The sequence below is a fragment of the Colletotrichum truncatum genome, assembly GCF_014235925.2.
Source record: "Colletotrichum truncatum strain CMES1059 chromosome Unknown Contig_0010, whole genome shotgun sequence".
In the NCBI taxonomy this organism is placed as follows: domain Eukaryota; kingdom Fungi; phylum Ascomycota; class Sordariomycetes; order Glomerellales; family Glomerellaceae; genus Colletotrichum; species Colletotrichum truncatum.
Window position 1 is genome coordinate 1,705,054 of NW_027222407.1, and position 17,727 is coordinate 1,722,780.

The 17,727-nt window shown below is 52.2% G+C and overlaps 2 protein-coding genes across 2 annotated transcripts; one reads left to right on the plus strand and one right to left on the minus strand.

The window, feature by feature from the left end:
• Window positions 1-3,825: 3,825 nt before the first annotated feature.
• On the plus strand, window positions 3,826-12,750 carry CTRU02_213911 (uncharacterized protein; the record flags this gene model as incomplete). Its single annotated transcript, XM_036724467.1, has 1 exon — window positions 3,826-12,750. The coding sequence occupies one exon, from the start codon at window positions 3,826-3,828 to the stop codon at window positions 12,748-12,750; it is 8,925 nt and encodes a 2,974-aa protein (XP_036583586.1).
• A 1,805-nt stretch (window positions 12,751-14,555) lies between these two features.
• On the minus strand, window positions 14,556-14,852 carry CTRU02_213912 (uncharacterized protein; the record flags this gene model as incomplete). Its single annotated transcript, XM_036724468.1, has 1 exon — window positions 14,556-14,852. One exon carries the CDS (start codon window positions 14,850-14,852, stop codon window positions 14,556-14,558), a length of 297 nt encoding a protein of 98 aa, XP_036583587.1.
• Between the last annotated feature and the right edge of the window lie 2,875 nt (window positions 14,853-17,727).

Genomic DNA, 17,727 nt, shown 5'->3' on the forward strand with positions numbered 1-17,727 from the left:
GCTTAAACCTGTTTCAACTACATGTACACATAATCATCATACCACATTAAATGTAGCAACAATGTACAATACTATCATGTGATTTTGGCCTCTCTCGATGGTGACCTTGTAAATGGCCAACCCACTTTAGCTGTCATTATGAAACCTATCAAACGTTGTCTCTTAACGCTATTTTGTCTTTGTTTCGAACGAGGTAGCTGAGCTAGAACAACACTGCGGAGCTCCTTATATCCGCATAATTTATTACGTGGTCTGTGATGCAGCATCGCTTCGACCCGACAACAAGCCGGCTTCACTCATTTCTGTTGTGTTGCTAGCCCGGTTGTATTGTTGGGAATTTTTCTTGGAGATGATGTGGCTGTAGACTCACAAACGCAACGGTTATTCAGCTTGAAGTCTTGTTCGGTTACAATCGCTGTGTCATCCCCTATAAATTCGAGGCAAAGAAGAAGTGGTTTTCAAAATAGTGGAAACTACATTAGGGAGATGAGACTTTGTAAGGCGGGAGCAAGGCTGAACGAGATCCTAAGCAAGACTGGTTAAGTATGATTACGTCTAGATAGATACAAATTGCGCTGATAAACGGAGAGCTTCCGGGGGGCACCAATTCAGTGCTCATTTCGTAAGAAATGCCCTCTTCATGTAGGCATTGCTTAGTTGGAAGGACTTCCAAATGCCTGCTAGAGTAGACAACTCTCACTCGGATGTGGCAGGTTCACAAAAAAGTAAACACTGCGGCAACACTTCTTCAGCCTTGGAACTTATCCTTCAAAGGCGTTTCCGAGAAAGCTTTCTGGAGATTGGTTCGACAGAAGGCTGAGATGGAACACTGGGCTCAACCAGCTTGTCTAGGTTCGGGCTGGAGAGTTCCCATTCACCAACACGATTGCCACAGACGGATCCGAACATATTATAGTGCTCTCACTCTTGAATTTGAAGAGTTACACTTGAAATATGCGGGTTCTTTGCATGGCGCCACATTGCCGAATCACCTCGCCATAAATACCATTTCGAGACGATGAAAGTCGTCTTCGCATTTTCTCAATCCAACGTTTTTATGTAGGTACCCTGATTTTCGACTACTGTTTACATCCGAAGGCCCGCTAGCATTACTTACCAGCACCGCCAGTCGCGAAGCCGACGATGGAACTGACAATTTCAACTCGATTCCTCTCAATAAATACTGCGAGACGAAGGTCTAATGAGTTATAAAGAGATTATATTCCGTCTAAATAATCAACTGCTGAAGAGAAACAGACATGTAATCTTATGCAATTACATCATCTTCCATAACAAGGCAGATAATACTCGTTGAGTGCCGGTCATGTGGTGCATTCACAATTTTGGTTGGGATTGCACATTCCTCAAAATATGCCCGAACCCTGTCGACATCTAACGCAGCAAAATGAACTTTTTGGTGGTTTGATCATTAGTAATGGCGACAAGTTGCCAGGAGCGATAGATGCAGTAGTAACATGCCGCATTTCTTTCTCGAGAGTTCAAATCATTACTCCTCAGTCGAGCGATCTACACCCTAATAAAAATTGGAAATGAACTTCACACAGTGGAATAACAGCACATTATCCCCGCCGAATTAAATCAAGAGCACATCGTTGCCAGTGAACTCTGCGACTGAGGGCATGACTCGGTGAGTAGTCTGGTTCACCACGTGTTTCGTTCACAGTTGGACCCTGTCGTACTCTAATTCTCACCTTGACGTCCAGCTAGGGTTGGTGGATCGCTCACGGATGGAATAACTTCCGGTTTGCATAGGTGGTAAGCTACATGGATGATGGCAATGGCTTGGCAGCAGAGATCAACACGAATCTACGCACACCAGTAGTGCTTTAGGGGTCTTGAAAAGCGACATTCAGATGTGAGGCATCAGGATCCTTGTTGAACCACGAGGGGCCGCAACTCGTTCCTTCTTCTCCAAAGGATCCTGAAAAGAAAAGACCGTTGTGAGGCCCTTGCGCATTCAGGGACCGACAATGCTTATCTGACCTGGAAAAAATAATAATAATTTAAACATGTTGGGGTCGAGGTCGCACAGGTCTGAGTCTCACGTCGGAGGCTGGTGTTCAGTTCGAAAAGTCCGGAATGACGATATCGAACAGGGACCCCATGGGCGAAGTGGCTGAGCAAGCTGGAGATTAGAGGCGGTTACTGCACGTGCTAAAGCGTTAGACCAGCCCTAGCTTCGGCGCTACAGGTGGTATCGTACTCCGTACGGGCGCCCCAACAATGCACAAGCGCGATGAATCAGCGAGGAAGCACGGCCCCTCCCCTCCCCTCTGATGCAAGCAATTGATCTGAATCTGTGGCGGCAAGTAATTAGTAGCGGGATTATAACAAAAACAGTGGATGAATTAATACCTACCCCCCCAGTGTTGGGGGGAGCCAGTTGGCCAATGGCACGCTGTATCTGCCGGAACTAGCCGGGAAGCGAGGAACATTCCTGGGGGTGGGAATCTAATTGATGTGTTGAATAGCCATGCTCCGGCTGTCATCTAAGGGTACCTGAATATTGGATGCAATTTGCAGCTACGGTCAAAGTACCCTAACCATCCCACCCCCCCTGGCCAGAGTGGGTTTTGGTGATGTTCATTTCCACCCGCCAAAATTCCCAGGTGCCCTGTTCCTGGATTCCGCAGCTCCGGCCGTCTCCTTTGCTAACCAGGCCGCCCTGCACCGTCGCCGCTCTATCCTGTTCCTCTCATTGTATTAGCCCGGTCTGGACAGAACTTGTCTTACCAATCAAAATCATCCATCCCTCTAGACTTTCTGCTAACTCATTTGTTATTCAAACCAAAAGGGTGCCGTGTTGTTTGCTGGCTCTATCAACCCGCCTTACTAGTATCCGTCATCATCGTTACTATTATTTTGTTTATTACCTATCTCCGTTACTACGTAAAAAAACGACCACGTCTCAACCATCCCTTACCTGTACTACAGAAGCTATATACTCGAACCCTGCAAGGATATATATTCCACTGGCGACTGGAACCTTCAGGTGGTGTGTGAGAGAGAGTGTGTGTGTGGGAAGCTGCCACGCCCAGAAGTCACCCAAGACCAGACAAGGGCTTAGACGGCATCTCTCCTCCCATTTCGTCAATCCAACAAATTCCTGGCTGACGTTGCGTCACTCGTTCTGCAGCAAGTGCATCTCCGATAAGCCGAGCTTCTAAGCCAAACCCTCTGCGCTCCTTCGAATCGTTACCTACTACTGCACACGCACAAACACATACACATACGCACACATACACACTAGACGTCGTATTTTCCCCCCAACGGAACGCTTTCTCCGAACTTCCATCGCTGCCGCCATTTTTCGGGGGAACAATCAACCCACACCATCCTGCCGCAACCCTCCCTTTCGACCAATTCAAGGGATCCGGTCGTCTTATTCTCTCCCGCCGTACATCCCCTGCGACCGTTTTTTTTCGATCGACCGATTAAGCTAGCCGCCCTACATTCCCCCCCGTCGAATACCGTAATCCGCCTGGGCGCCGGAACTCTGCAGCTGTCAGCAACGCAGAGTCTACATCATCACCAACCGCTCACAAGACCCATACGCACACACACAAATACCAGCTCACGACGACATGGCGCGCTCGGATCGTTGGAGGCGGCAATAAACGTGCGGGATTCCATAGAGATCTGGGTTCTCTCTCCAGGTACGTTGGCGCCATCTCTCTCCGTTCTTGGCTGGCCCCTCCTTCATACCCACTCCATTCTGGGGGAAACTGTTGGACTAACGTCATCGTCGTCGGTTACAGACACTGAACAGGGCCTTTGATCGCGTGAGTCGTTTGCGCGCTCACTATGGCTCTGCTCAACCCGACCTTCATATTCGGCGTCATTGTCCTCCTCTACCTGTCCTCATTCATCCTCTTCGCTGTCGTCCGAATCCTCACCGGCGTATCGATACAGAGAATAGGCTACTTCTCCCTCCGTCGGCTCGCCTACACACCCAGAGATGGATTCAAGATCGAGATTCGTGGGCTGGGGCTCAACGTCCACCGCCCGACCTTCGCCCAGCCCACATGGCTGAGCGTCGTGGTTAGCGAGCTGGTCGTCACTGTCGACATCCGTGAGCTAGACGGAAAGAAAGGCGAGGATAGCTCGAGCGATTCCGAAGGCACTGATGCGGAGGAGGAGGAGGTGACGGATACCCGGCCGGCGGAACAGCAGAAAGTGCCATTGATACGGCGAAATGGCGGCCCCCCACCACGGAGCGAGACCTGGAAGCATCTCATGAAGCTTAAGGACAGGATAAAGCGGGCGCATCGCAAACTTAATTGGTTGCGTATGGTGGACATCGTGGCCACCAATTCCACAATCAAGGTCGTTGATGTGGGCGACGTGCAGTTCGGAAGCTTCACTGTGGCAGTCGACACCCGGCGCAAGATGGTTGACCGCGCGCGTTTCTTCTTCCAGTCCCGCGCCGACAAGAACAGGAACAAGCAGCGACAGGCGGAATGGATAATGACACTACGCAGCGTCTTGTTTACGCCAGAGGGCAAGGAGTCCCTTGAAATTCTCGACAATGCGACCTTGAATATCCATGGATTTCTGTACGAAGCGCTGGACGGGCTGCGGGATGCTGCAATTGCTCTCAAGCTCGGCCGTGTCCACATACCCCTCGACGATGTCCGGCTATGCGCCGACCGACTCAAGCAATGCAAGGCGGCTGTCGACACACCCTCTGCGCCAAAGGAGACGGCCGACTTTTTCCTGGAGAAGGTCATCCATGAGGTGGCTGAGCCAGGAAGCACTCATCGAGAGCTTATTCAAACCGTGTCCGACTCGAAAGAGTTCGTTAGCTCCATCCTCAGGGGTGTCAAGGAGGTTCAGTTCGCAGTCAGTTTTGTCGGCATGACGAAGAGGGTAGAAACAGTCAAGCCCAACGCGAAACCCATTATGCTGAACGCCTCCATGAAGGAAGTCGGCATCGACTTGCATCGTCTAGACCCCAAGTCGCCGTCTCACCGGATGTACTTCCCCTCCAAAGACATCGCCCACGAGGCACTCGCCGCAGCATTGTCCATATCCGTTGGTGTTGACGACGGAGACGGCAAGCCTGAAAGGCTTTTATACATCCCAATGGCAACGACGACAGTCAAGACGACACTGCCGTCGAAGACGGTAGAGATGGCACAGGATGTCGGCGCCGAAGAAAGAAATGCAAACATTCTCTTCGCTAACTCCGTCGTAACGTCCCCTTCGGTGGACCTCGACCCGCGCCATCTGCCCCTCCTCGTTGCCATGCTCCAACCAAAACCGAAAAAGTCGAGAGGAGACAGCCAACCCAGGCACATTCTCATATCGCGACTATTGCCAAAGGCTAATATCAAGTTTACGATGCACGAGCCGGTTCTTCGAGTTGCTCTTCCTGCCGTAGACCAACACGCTGCTCCCGACGACTTTGACCTAATCATATCTTCTATTTCATCGATTTCACTCGACATGGAGTCGTTCCATTCCACTGTGGAAGACCTTCATTACTCACTAGCATCAACGATGAGAATCCAGTCACACGAACTGTACTACCAGACGTCATCGAGTAACCGGTTCGATCTCATTCAAACCGAGTCTTTTGAGCTAAAGGTGCAACTCAGTGCCACACCAGATGTCCACGTTGTAGCATCCGGAAATCTGCAAACCTTCGCGATCAAAATGGTACGACCCGAGATCACAGACGGCCTTAGACAGATTGTGAAACAGCTGAGGATGAACGTCGAGTCTGAGAAACGCTTTACGTCAAAGACCTCAGGCAGTAAACAACAAAACTTCCTCCGCGCGTTGCCGTCTTGGTTGCTGCAATTCCAGCTTCAAGCGTCCGATTTCAGCGTCGAAATTGCTGGTATCGACGAGGACATCTCGGACGACACACGTGGCGTGTCTTTGCAGCTCGACGAATTCTCTGCTGAGTATCGAGCACAAAGGCTGGAGGGCCTCCAGCGGCGACCATCGCGTCGTAGGGCTAATAGCCGTACCGTTGCTCCGGACTCAGACCTCCTTAAACACCCTGTCTCGCCCGCACCGAGGAGAAAGCAGCAAAACTATGGCGACGGACGAAGGGTTGCGGTTCACGTGCGAGGGTTGGAGGCTTATATTGTCGAGTCAGAGGACAGGGTCGAGTTGGAGCCTTTCGTCAACATGCCTCGCTTCGAAGTAGCCTTCCAGGCTATGAGTGATCAACAAGGTCCAATCTTCCACGTCCACGCCGGAATTCGAACAGTTCTCCTTCAGTATTCTCTCTTTAGGCACTACTCTGTTGGTGTGGCGATCATGATTCTCAAGAAAGCCTTCATGAGGTCTGGACCAGATGTTACGTCGCCCGTCATGTCACCGACAACACCACGAAAAGATGTTGGCGGCGACTTCCTGTCTCCTCCGATGTCACCAGAGTCCCCTTTCGTCGACATGAGCGATTTCTCAACAGTGACTCCCGAGCTTGTGGCTATTGATATTAAGGCCGCCCTCGTCCAAGTCAAGGCCGAACTGCCTAATGATCCTCAGGTGATGCTTCAGGTCTACGGCGTGGAGGCCGGTCGTCACAGGTGGTCCGCCCCCTACCTCGTGTCCAAGCTCATCCGCGTATACGTTCAACCGCCCAGAATGCGGACTACCTGGGCGAGGATGGTGAGTATCAAGGGGGGACGAGTTGACTACAGGAAATCTCGGCGGAAGCTCACTAGTGGTGGGTTTCAAGAGGACAAGATGATCGACATCAACTCCGACGCTATACGGTTCGCTGTGCCACACGAGGTCCAGGTCAACAAGATCTCTGATAACATCATTAATACCCTCAAGTCGATCCAGCAGCTTCATCATCGCTTCAAGACAGGCACCAACGAATATATTCTCGACAAGAAGCCAGGGGGCCCAAAGAACGTACCCAAGGTTTCAGTTCGAACCCGTTCGTTGCTCTTCGAGCTAGAAGATGGCGCCTTCGAGTGGAAGCTGGGGATGATTTACCGCGCTGGTAGAGTCGAGCAAATGCAGCGCCTTGCTCGTGAGGAAGCATTCGAGGTCAAGAGAAAGAAGGTCCGTGAGGAAGAGTCAAGGAAAGAGTCTGGCAAGCTGCGAGCTCGTTCACTCTTCCACAGAGGACGCCAAAAGAACGGCGCCTCTTGGGCCAGGAGCCAGAGTGCGGATGGGCGTGGGCGCAGGCGCAGCAGCGACGACCACTCACGAGGAAGAGCACCGCGATACGATCCCGACACAGGCGGGCTCGGCCTTACAGGATCCGCCAAAATTGCCGAGCAAGAGGCGCGAGAAAAGCTGGATGCGTATAATGCGCAAAGCTGGAAGAAGCGGATCGACCGCTTCTATTCCATGGCGAAGAACGGCATGAAGGAGATTCGCGGTCTTTTCTGGGGCCCTGACCAGCTTCCTGATGATCTGGAGGATACCGAAAACATTCTTGAGGTGCCCCAGAGACCAGCTTTGATGTCTGCTCTCATCACTGATCTTCAATTTGTCATTGACAAACCTACGTTTGCCATGAAGGATCTGCCTGACTTCATTCATTCAGTTGGAAAGGGTATGCCCAAGGACATGCAGTACGGTCTTCTGGTGCCTATGCATGTCTCTATTGACCTCGGCGAGGCGAGGATATCATTACGCGACTACCCCCTGCCACTGATTCACATTCCCAGCTTAAAGGCAGGACAGTCTACCAGATTGCCGGCCATGTCTCTCAAGACCAACTTTGTAATTGCGGAAGAATTCCGAGGAATGGAGTCGACCCGCCGTATCAAGGTCAACATTGTTCCTCCCCGAACCCTAGAACCCGGTGGTAGCAGCGAAGGCGGCTTCGCCATTGATGTTCGTCGTACGATCGGACCAGTCAAATCTTATACCAATATGAGAGTCGACATCAATACGGCCCTGCCAACCAGAATTACGTGGGGCCCAGCGTACCAACCAGCTATTCAAGATATGATGATGGTCATTGAATCCTTCACTAAACCCCAGGTTGACCCTTCCGATAGAGTGGGTTTCTGGGATAAGATCAGACTCAACTTCCATTCGAGAATACATGTTGCCTGGAGGGGGGATGGCGACATGCACCTGGCGCTGAAGGGCACCCGCGATCCTTACTGTGTAACCGGTAACGGTGCAGGATTCCTCATGTGCTGGCGTAACGATGTCAAGTGGAACATCAATGCCGATGACAATCCCAAGCGTTTCATGACTGTCGACGCCGGCGAATACGTCCTTGCCATCCCGGACTACAGCCACCAGGTCCGTGAAGCTGCTCGACGGACAGGTGATGATGATAGCCTCATGAGTGAAGACAGCTACAAATCCGGAGCCTCTTTCAAGAAGGTGGTGATGAAGCTGTCTGGCAAGGTGCAATGGATGGCTGGTCTCGTCTTTGAGCAGGCAATCCAGAACGGACAACGGACATTCGAGTTCAGGCCGCATTACGACGTAGTCCTACGGTCTCCGCATCACGTCAGACCCGAGGACAAACCTTATGACGCTTTCCGTGGATTCCGAAGCCAGCATATTCACTTGTCGATCGCCGTACGAGCACCTGTCGACCGCGACTGGATGTCTTCCAACCCTGAGCCATCAAGGAGTTACAATACGGTGCACTGCACACCTCGTTTCTTCACCCACTTCTTCGCATGGTGGTCTCTGTTTGGTGGGGCGATGGCGCTTCCTATTCGTCAGGGATCACTGTGGCCGGGAAGAGAGAGGAACAGCAAGAAATTCGGCAAACATCTGTCGACCATCAAATACAACCTGTTGTTGGCGCCGCTGTTCCTTAGTCATATCTACAAGCATAAGGATGCCGAAGATGCCTCCGAGAACGGTGTTTCTGCGACGGGTCTCAAAGTTCGTTTCGATAGCTTTATGCTGGATCTACATCAGAGACGAGAAGAGTTCAACACAAGGGATCGTGGCCGCAAAACTAAAGGAAAGACGAGCGGTATCAAGATCCATGCGGCTCAGCTTGACCTGGCAGCTGCGGATGTGCGAGCTGTTTCGGCGAGTATAAGAGGCACCACAACAGAAGCTATCAAGAATGGCAACATTGCCACTCTTGTCACACCAGAGGACAGCGCCGACTTGTCACGTTTCACGATCCCAGATAATGACTTGAGTTGGATCGATATGGACGACTTTGTCGAGCTGGATTGGATTTTGCCCACGGAACCTAACCCAGACACCAAAATCCTACCCCTAGCATACGCACCTCGCCTCACTTACTTCCGACAAACCGACATTGGCGGCGTCATTTCTGGGGACCCAGACCGCAGGAGCCCTTTCGGCAACGAGCCCACGCACTTTTGCATCATGAGCCAAGACGATGACCCTCGACGTGTCCAGGCACAGCTCATCCAGGAACGGCTCGCACAGCTTGAGGTGCAAATAGAAAACTACGGGCGGAACCTGGGCGAAGCCGAGCTGCGGGTTGTGCGCGACGATGCAAAGGACCCCAAGCTGATCGCTGCGTTTGAGAGTCTGCAGCAGCAGGGTGCGATATTGCAGAAAAAGAAGTTGTATCTGCAAAATATGCTGCGACAGATGAACAAGCCGTCGGACGGCAAACCATTCTTCAAGCGCGAGACCAACAAAGATCAGTCCGACGACTCAATCGAGCTTGAAGACGACTCCCTGACCATACCCTCGGGTGCCGAATTCGAGAGCGACTTCAACAACCGCTTCGTCATTCACAACCTACACTTCAAATGGAATAACACGCTGCGAAACATTGTTCTTCGGTACATTCACCAAGTGAGCCAGCGACGAGGTTTCGTCTACTACTTGTCCCGTCCAGCGGTTAAGTTTATTCTGGACATCGTGGAGGAGCAGTACAAGGCCAAACAGAATCCCAAACCAGCTAGCAAGAACCGGACTCCTACTGGCGGCGCCACTGCCGGAGCCTCTCCAGATCTTGATGCCGCGGAGCGCGAATTCAAACAGGATATCGAGGAGCGCATCAAGAAAATTCTCCAAGACGGTAAAAAGTACGTCAATGCAGACGGCAAAGGCGGTGAAAGTGTTCCCAACGTTCCCATTGAAGACCTTTCCAGTGGTATCTCGGACGAATTTACTCCACAGAACAGCTACCATGTTCGCCTCATTGCACCACAGATCCAGCTGCAGAGTGACAAGAACAAAAAGAATGTGGTCATTCTCACGTCAAAGGGCATGGAGCTAAAGGTCGTCGAGGTCATGGACAAGATGAGAATCTCCGACGTGGTCAGCGGTCTTGTGCAGCGAAGGTTCCTCGTGAACATGGACAGCACCCAGTTCTTCGTCACGCATCAGTCTTACTTTTCAGACATTGTCACAACGTACGCTGGAAGCCGCTATGGTACTCCCGCCACGACCTCGTGGCCACCATGGGTTCCTATGGAGGTCATGTTCGACTTCGAGACTGATCCCTTCGGATTCAACCGCGTCGTCCAGAAGACTTCCGCGATGCTCCGATACGAAAAGTTCAACACGCTGCGTCTGAAGTACAACGACGAGGTTAACACTGAAGGCTCCAATGACTCGTCGCAGCCTAACACCGAGCGAAAGATGGACAATCTCTGGGTCGAGTTCCCACAAGCAAGAGCCCTTTGCAACTCGGGAGACTACTACGCGATGTATGTCATTGTACTTGATTTGCTGATGTACAATGAGCCTCTCGAAAAGACAAGAAGTGAGCGTCTGGAGAAGATTATGCTAGCGTCTGACTTCAGCGATCTCAGCGGTACGCCTGAGATGGTGCAGAAGTTGCAAGAGCGCATCCGGCAACTGCAGGATATCAAATCGCACTTCCAAATCTACTCCAAGTACCTGGATCAGCGGGGCTGGGAGGACCGACTACTTCTAGAGCGTGACTTGGCGGCTTGCGAGGATGAGTTGTTCTTCATGATGAAGGCCATCACTTCTTCGCAGCGTAGGTACGAGACGGCATCGGAGAGCAATGCGCTGCTGAGATGGAGCATCACAGCCCGCGACACCGTTTGGCATATGCTCCGCGACAATAAGGAGCCCCTCGTTGAACTGCAGCTCAAGGACGTCGAGTACGACCGAACTGACAACGCGGACGGATCGCACATCAACCTGATTCGGGTTGGCAAGGTTTTTGGCTTAAATCTCCTGCCCGATGCCATATACCCGGAGATAATTGCTCCCTATGTTGAGGGTGACAAGAGCGCGGCCGACTTGGGTAACCAAGAAATGATCCGAGTCTACTGGTACATGCTCGAAGCTATTGCCGGCATTCCTGTCATGGATCACTTTGAAGTCAATCTATTCCCGATGAAGATTCAACTGGAGCGCGAAGTCGGCAAGCGGATATTCGAGTACATTTTCCCAGGCATTGACGGCGAAACTAAAACCGGCAAGAATGATTCCCCGTTTATGCTTAAGCATTTCCCCGCAGACGAGGAAGAGGAAGACGACGACTCGATGTCTGGTTCGGGCCGTCTCACCGCCAGTGATAAGGATGGTTTCAACACCAGACCTGGCTCACTCGAGCTGCGCCTGCATCCAACACTGAACTCGGACTCCCCGTCCAAGTCGGTCGGCAGCACATCCAAAAAGAGCCTCACGGTCAACACGGGAGAAGGCCACTCCTTCCGTCTCTTCCGATCGGCGGGCACAGGTAAGACTGCTGTTAAGAAGCCGTCATACGAGTCGCTCAAGTCATCGGCAAACGTACCACGCCCGGGAATCGGCCGCACTTCGACGGGCATCTCGTCCAAGGATGGCTCAGTCGCTAGCGACAGTAAGAAGTCACGCTTCGGACTGCGCAAGGAATCTAAAGCGGAGGAGAACAAGCCGTCGGACGACCTGACCAAGATGATGTCGCGAGCCAGCAATTACATGACGTTTGCCCACATCAAGATGCCCTCCGTGGTGTTGTGTCTGAGCTACAAGGGCAAAGACAATCGCAACGTCGAGGACGTGCACGATTTCGTCTTCCGCATGCCCGCGGTCGAGTGGCGCAACAAGACGTGGTCGAACCTGGATCTCGCGCTCGCGCTCAAGAAAGCCGTGATCAAAGCCCTCATCTCACATACCGGCGCCATCATCGGCAACAAGTTCAAGCACCGACCGAGCACGGCCCAGACCAGCAAGCTGCGGGAGTTGGCGAGCGGATCCTCACTCATCGCGCCGTCGTCGGCCTCGCAACATGACGCCGAGAGCGTCAACAATAGCGACGACTCGTCCAGTCTGTACGGCAACTCGCCTGTGGACTACTCGCGGTCACCGCCGAGGTCTCTTCACGGCAGCTCCGCCAGCAGCATCCCGATCCCGCGATCCACGAGTAGGAGTTCCAGCGTCGCGAGTTCCCGATCGCAGAGGACGGGCGGGTCGAGTAACCCGCAGGGGCCGGCCGTCCCCAGTTTCCTGATGATGACGCCGCCCACGCCGCACGACAGCAGAACACCCCATGGTCTCGGCATAGAATTCCTGCGGCCGTCATCCAGGAACAGCCTCGCGCCGTTCGATCAGGCCGGTGGTGGGACGATAAGGTCCCTTTCAAGATCGCCCGGGACAGGCGTGGAGCCGGAGGGGCGTCGCAAGTCGGCCAGTGGCGGATTCCTACGCGACAAGCTCAGCGCTCTTACGCATAGGAAGAGGGAACCGAGTCAGAAGGAGCCGAGCCAGACTCAGAGGGAAGAGACGCCGGAGACGGAGGAGGATCTGACTGACGCCACCGGCGACAGTCCCAAGGCCGTGAAGAGGTTTGCGGGGTTGAGCAGCCGCGTGAAGACGGGATAAAGACGGCGTCTCGTAGTGCCTGTCGTTTAGAAAATACATTATAATAAAGAATTGTGGGAAGGATAGGAAAGGGAAGGGAAAAGGCATACATGCCGGAAATTAGACTGGGGAAAACACCCGACGAACGGGGTAAACAAGGGCGGCGGCGGCGGCTAAGAAGCTCGTTCGGGATACCCGGCGTTTGACGGTATAGCACATATACAATCACAGACAGACAGACAGACATTGGGCTCTTGTCGGTTTTATTTTTCTGTAATTTATTTATTTTTCTTTTCCTCTAACAACCCCCCCTTTCTCTTCTCTTGTCTATTTGGGAGAAGGGGGAGGGTTCATTCAGTGGAGGATTAAAGAGAATAAGAGGGAAGATAAGAAGGAAAGAAAGAAAGAAAGCAAGCGTTTGTTTTTATTCTCTTCTTCTTTTTATATTGAGCGTATACGTTTTCTATCAAAAAAAAAAAAAGGATCGGATCTTTTTGTTTATTCGTACGTGAAGACTTGGTGTTTGGTGTTTGATAAAGTAGATGTCTATATCGTGTAGAATACTTCACTGTTGTGACGATGTCGTTTAACAGGGGAGGAAGAGTGACTTTTTTTTTTTTTTTTTTTGGAGGTGAATGCTGTTTTATGCCATGATGTGTTCCACTGCTTGCTTGTCTGCCTTGATATATATATCCTTCTTTTCTATAAAAGTCAGGTTGTAATGTTGGGGTCTGTTTACATTTTGCACTAGATTATATGTGAATTTCAAATCATTTTCCCAAGTCATCTTGACTATTTGTTTCACCAGAGACGAAGATTTGGGTCGCGGAAGGGCCTATTACATGTGTACGTTTATCCTCGTCTATAACATTCTGCTGACTTTTCGGGTTAAGCCAAATAATTTGATCCCACGTAAGCTGTTTTCCAACTTTGGATACGCGGTATCGTTGCGCGGACGGCCGCTGCATATCGATTGTAAGCAACCTGCTTGCCTTGTCTCACACATTCAACAAATCTAGCAAAGGTCGGTGTGAAAGCAGATATCAAAAGCGATCAAAAGCCACACGTTTACCTGGTTTATACACATGAAAGGCCTGTCCCTAGAGGGCTCACTTGCAGGAGGCATGCACCAGGGTTATTGTCATACAAATAAGTCCAACCGGCGCAGGCATCTCCGCAAAACACCGTACATCTATCTCATCCAAAACGATTCCGCCAAGACTCGGAGCGGTTTCCCGACTAGCATGCGTGCGGACTACCGGCCCCATCGACGTTCCGACACCAGAACTACTGTCAGAACTACTGGGGGGCACAGGAAAAGAGGCATGTGGTTCGCAATCCATATTTCCGCTCCGCTTGGCTGGCGGTCCCGTGTCAGGCTCGGCGTGGGGATCTAAGGCCTCACGTCTGTAAAGGGGTCCATGTCCGATTGGGTTTAGATGGTGTAGCTGACGAGGAAACATTCAGGTGATGTCGAGGCTGTACCGGCGTGGCAGGTACTTTGTGTCCCCCCCCCCCCCCGCGCGCGCGTGCTTCGTGCCGAACTGCCTCGTTGAGGCAGCGGCGTGACAACCCTCGTACCTGTGTCGGCCATTCATGACCCTGCTCAGCTCGCTGCTGGCAGGCCACATGGGAAAGTCGAATCTGGTCACGGATAGGTTAGACAAAAGGCACGTGAGGTGTTGGATTACGTGTGAAACATGTCTATGGAGGGGGAGGGCACCCGGGGATGGGACGGGCTTGGAGACGGCGGGGTGAAGCCCAGTGTTTGTCGGGGCTACGGGGGAGTTTGGTGCGAGAAAAGAGAGCCCAGGTGCGAAGCGCTGTTAGCGGGTTTGAGTTAGGAGGAGGACATGCTGGAATGGCGCCGTTGAGATCCGGAGCCGTGTCCTGGGGCCTTGGCGGTTACTACTCGTTGGGCGGCAATGATCTCGAGCGTCTGCGTTTGTCCATCTTGCGGCCACATCGCGTGCGACGAGCACTCGACCAAACGTATTGGAACAACATGAACTTTTTTCTTCTTCTTTCAGGGGTTGAAAGTTGGCATCGGACCAGACGTCAGGTGTCCGCATGGTTTTGGTCCTGGCAGCGACAAAACAAAAGGTTAGGTCCCTTGCATGCATGCCAATACTGTTAATTCATGGTTTTACCCCGCAAAATCATATCTTGGGAAGGTTGGTTCTGGTTCAGGCGTAGCGGCGACTCAAGCATGCTCCCGGGCTTGTGGATGGTTTACCATCATCCCCCGTTCCACTCACACTAAGATCAACGCCCAGTTGACTTTGCCGGCGTAGTATGACGCACTTGTCTGGTAGGACCTGACGAATCAGAGTTCGGCGATAAGACTGGCTTCTGGAGACTCGTGAGGGTGGGGATGGCGTTGCTAGATTTGGGGTGGTGCATAATGACTCTCTTCCACGCCTGGTTTGTGTGTAAGCCATCGATTGTCCGTCAACGTTGTGAAATGTCTGTATCAAGCTTACCTGACTTTTTGAAAGGGGGGGAATGTTAGAAGCACTGTGTTTGCTCATTCCTGAGCACAGCTGCATGTGATTATTGGCTGGTTTTGCAGACAGCGAATAATACCCTGGAAGAGCCTTAATTCGAGGCTTGTCACTGGCCGGGGGTGTTGCATTCGGATGCCCAAAAAAATGATGATCGATGATGAGAAGAAAAGTTGGGGGTTAGGGGGAGGAATGGGCAAGTGACGGAGGGTCCAAAATGGTGAGGGGAGGGCGGGTTGAGGATGAGACAGCCCTGAATATCATTTGCCATGTCGGCTGGAGGATATCCGTGGGCGAAGACCCGACCCAACGGGTGGTGCGGAAGGTAATCAACCAGGATGTATTTCCCAGAGAGGCACTCCCGTTTTAGGCAACCCTCCTAGTCGTATTCACAGGTATCGAATTCGTGGGCGAGGACGATAGGTCGAGTCAAGCCTCAATGCCTGCCTAAAGCATACTGTCCATTTGAAATATGAAGCAAATAGTAGTGTATGACAGCCCACTAATGTCATGAATCGAGCCCCATCGGCTGTTCGTCTGTTGATTTCTCTTTGTGCAAGGCTGGAGTTTGTTCACGTTGACTGGGTGAAAGCGGTGGTGACACGTCTGGATGGCGCTGAAAGCGGGAGAGGCGCCGAGAGGATCGACGTTGACCACTACATAGTGCGGGTGATACTGGTTCCCCGAAAGCCATCGATCATCGAAAGGCCCTGGCCCAGTTCACAGTCCCCATCAGATTCGAGGAGACGAACATGGCGAGGATGGGGTTCGGGGCGGTTGGGCAGCCAAGAGAACGGATGGAGCGGAAAGTGAGAGATGAGCGCGGCACTAGAACTAGCCCCGTGGGACACTGCGAGGGACGTCTCGTCTCTCGTCGATAGAGCCTGCCTCGGCTGACCAGGATACAATAAGCTTGAGTGTCTGAGGAGGTCACTGATGTTCAGATTCCATGGTAAGATGGTTATTGGACAAAGTGGAGATGAGAGAGAGAAACAGGTTATATCTGGGCTGGAGGAGGCCGATGAAAGTGGATTGAGGATGATGGTGTCCTCGGGACAGCTCTTCGAAGGCGACCATGGAAGGGCCAGCAGCTGGCTGGTGATGTACACAGGAGTCAACACAGCAGAGTGGGGTGGCTCGTCGGCGGCGGCAACGATGACGGTACAAGTGGCAGTCCAGACCCTGACGCCAGGCCGTTGGCGGCCGGTTGACGATTCGATAATGGTGTCGCGTTGTCTTAGATTCTGCAATTGTTTGGCCTCCCGTCCTACACTTTCGGCGTGGCTCAGAGTCAGGTCCGGAGCTACGGAAAGAATTAGAGCCCTGGATTCTCAAAGTCCCTTCCGTCATCAGCTGAAGGGCACGCCGAGTGCCTCGAATAGCGAGAGAGAGTGTGGGTGGGTGGTTGTTGTTGTTGTGTGTGCGTGTGTGTGTGCCTAGTGGGCTGGCACGGTGACAAGGTCGGCGGATCTTTGTGGTTGCCTCTTGATCCAGATGGAGGGTCACGGAGGCGTTGGGAAAATACCTGTAATTGGATGCATTTGCTGGCGGATAGAGGGGGGATAGGACGAAAATTGGTGTGTTATGTCTGGCGCTGATCAGAGCACAGTAAAAAGGACCAGGGCCAAGGTTCAAAGCCAAAGCCAAGTCCAAGACCAAGGTCGAGGTTGTAAAGTCCGCATGAAGGAGCGACGCATAACAAATTACATAGTACGGAGTATCCCACTACGTACATAAGGTGACATAAAATAGCACAGAATATGCAGTGGCCGTGCACAATGCAGGACCACAAAAGTTGTGCAAGCACTGGGCCCTATTTTATCCAAGGAGTGAAAGATAATTGGAGAAAGCCGAGGGTCGGTTATGTCTTACATAAGGTCGTTTACACTTGATTTTATTCCACCAAGAGTCCTGAGGCCACCATTGGCCCCATCTGGAAGTGTTGGCCAGCTGAACTCAGCTGTTTGCCACTTAGTACGACGGGGCCTTTGTTCGGGTCAACCGGTCGCTCACACGGTATGTCCCTGCTGAAGAACGATAATGGTTCTGGGAATTTCCACCTTCACCAGGACCACTGCCACTGCCACTGCCACTGCTCCCAGAGCCCTGGCCACCGGCTGCTCCAGAGCCAGCCAGGCCCGTAGATCCGGTGTCAGGAAGGCTGTTTTTAGTGATAATGTGCACCGTGCTCGCCTATCAAGTCTGTACCTGTAACCGTCCTCAATAAAGCCGGAAATGCGAAGTTCGCAGGCGAATTAGCAGCTCGTATTATCATCATCATTCCCCTAGATGGCCCACTGACTCACTGTTCATCGAAGTTGGGCGGAGCAAGCACCACGGCACCCAAGGTCGGTCTTTAGTGCGCATGATCTTGTGGTCCCTTGGGTCGTCCTGGTCCCCCCCAACGCTCATGTCACCCCAAACTCTAAGACCCAGACAGAACACAAGGGGAAAAACGATTGGGGGTTAGAGGCTTCGGGTGCTTATCAGTTGG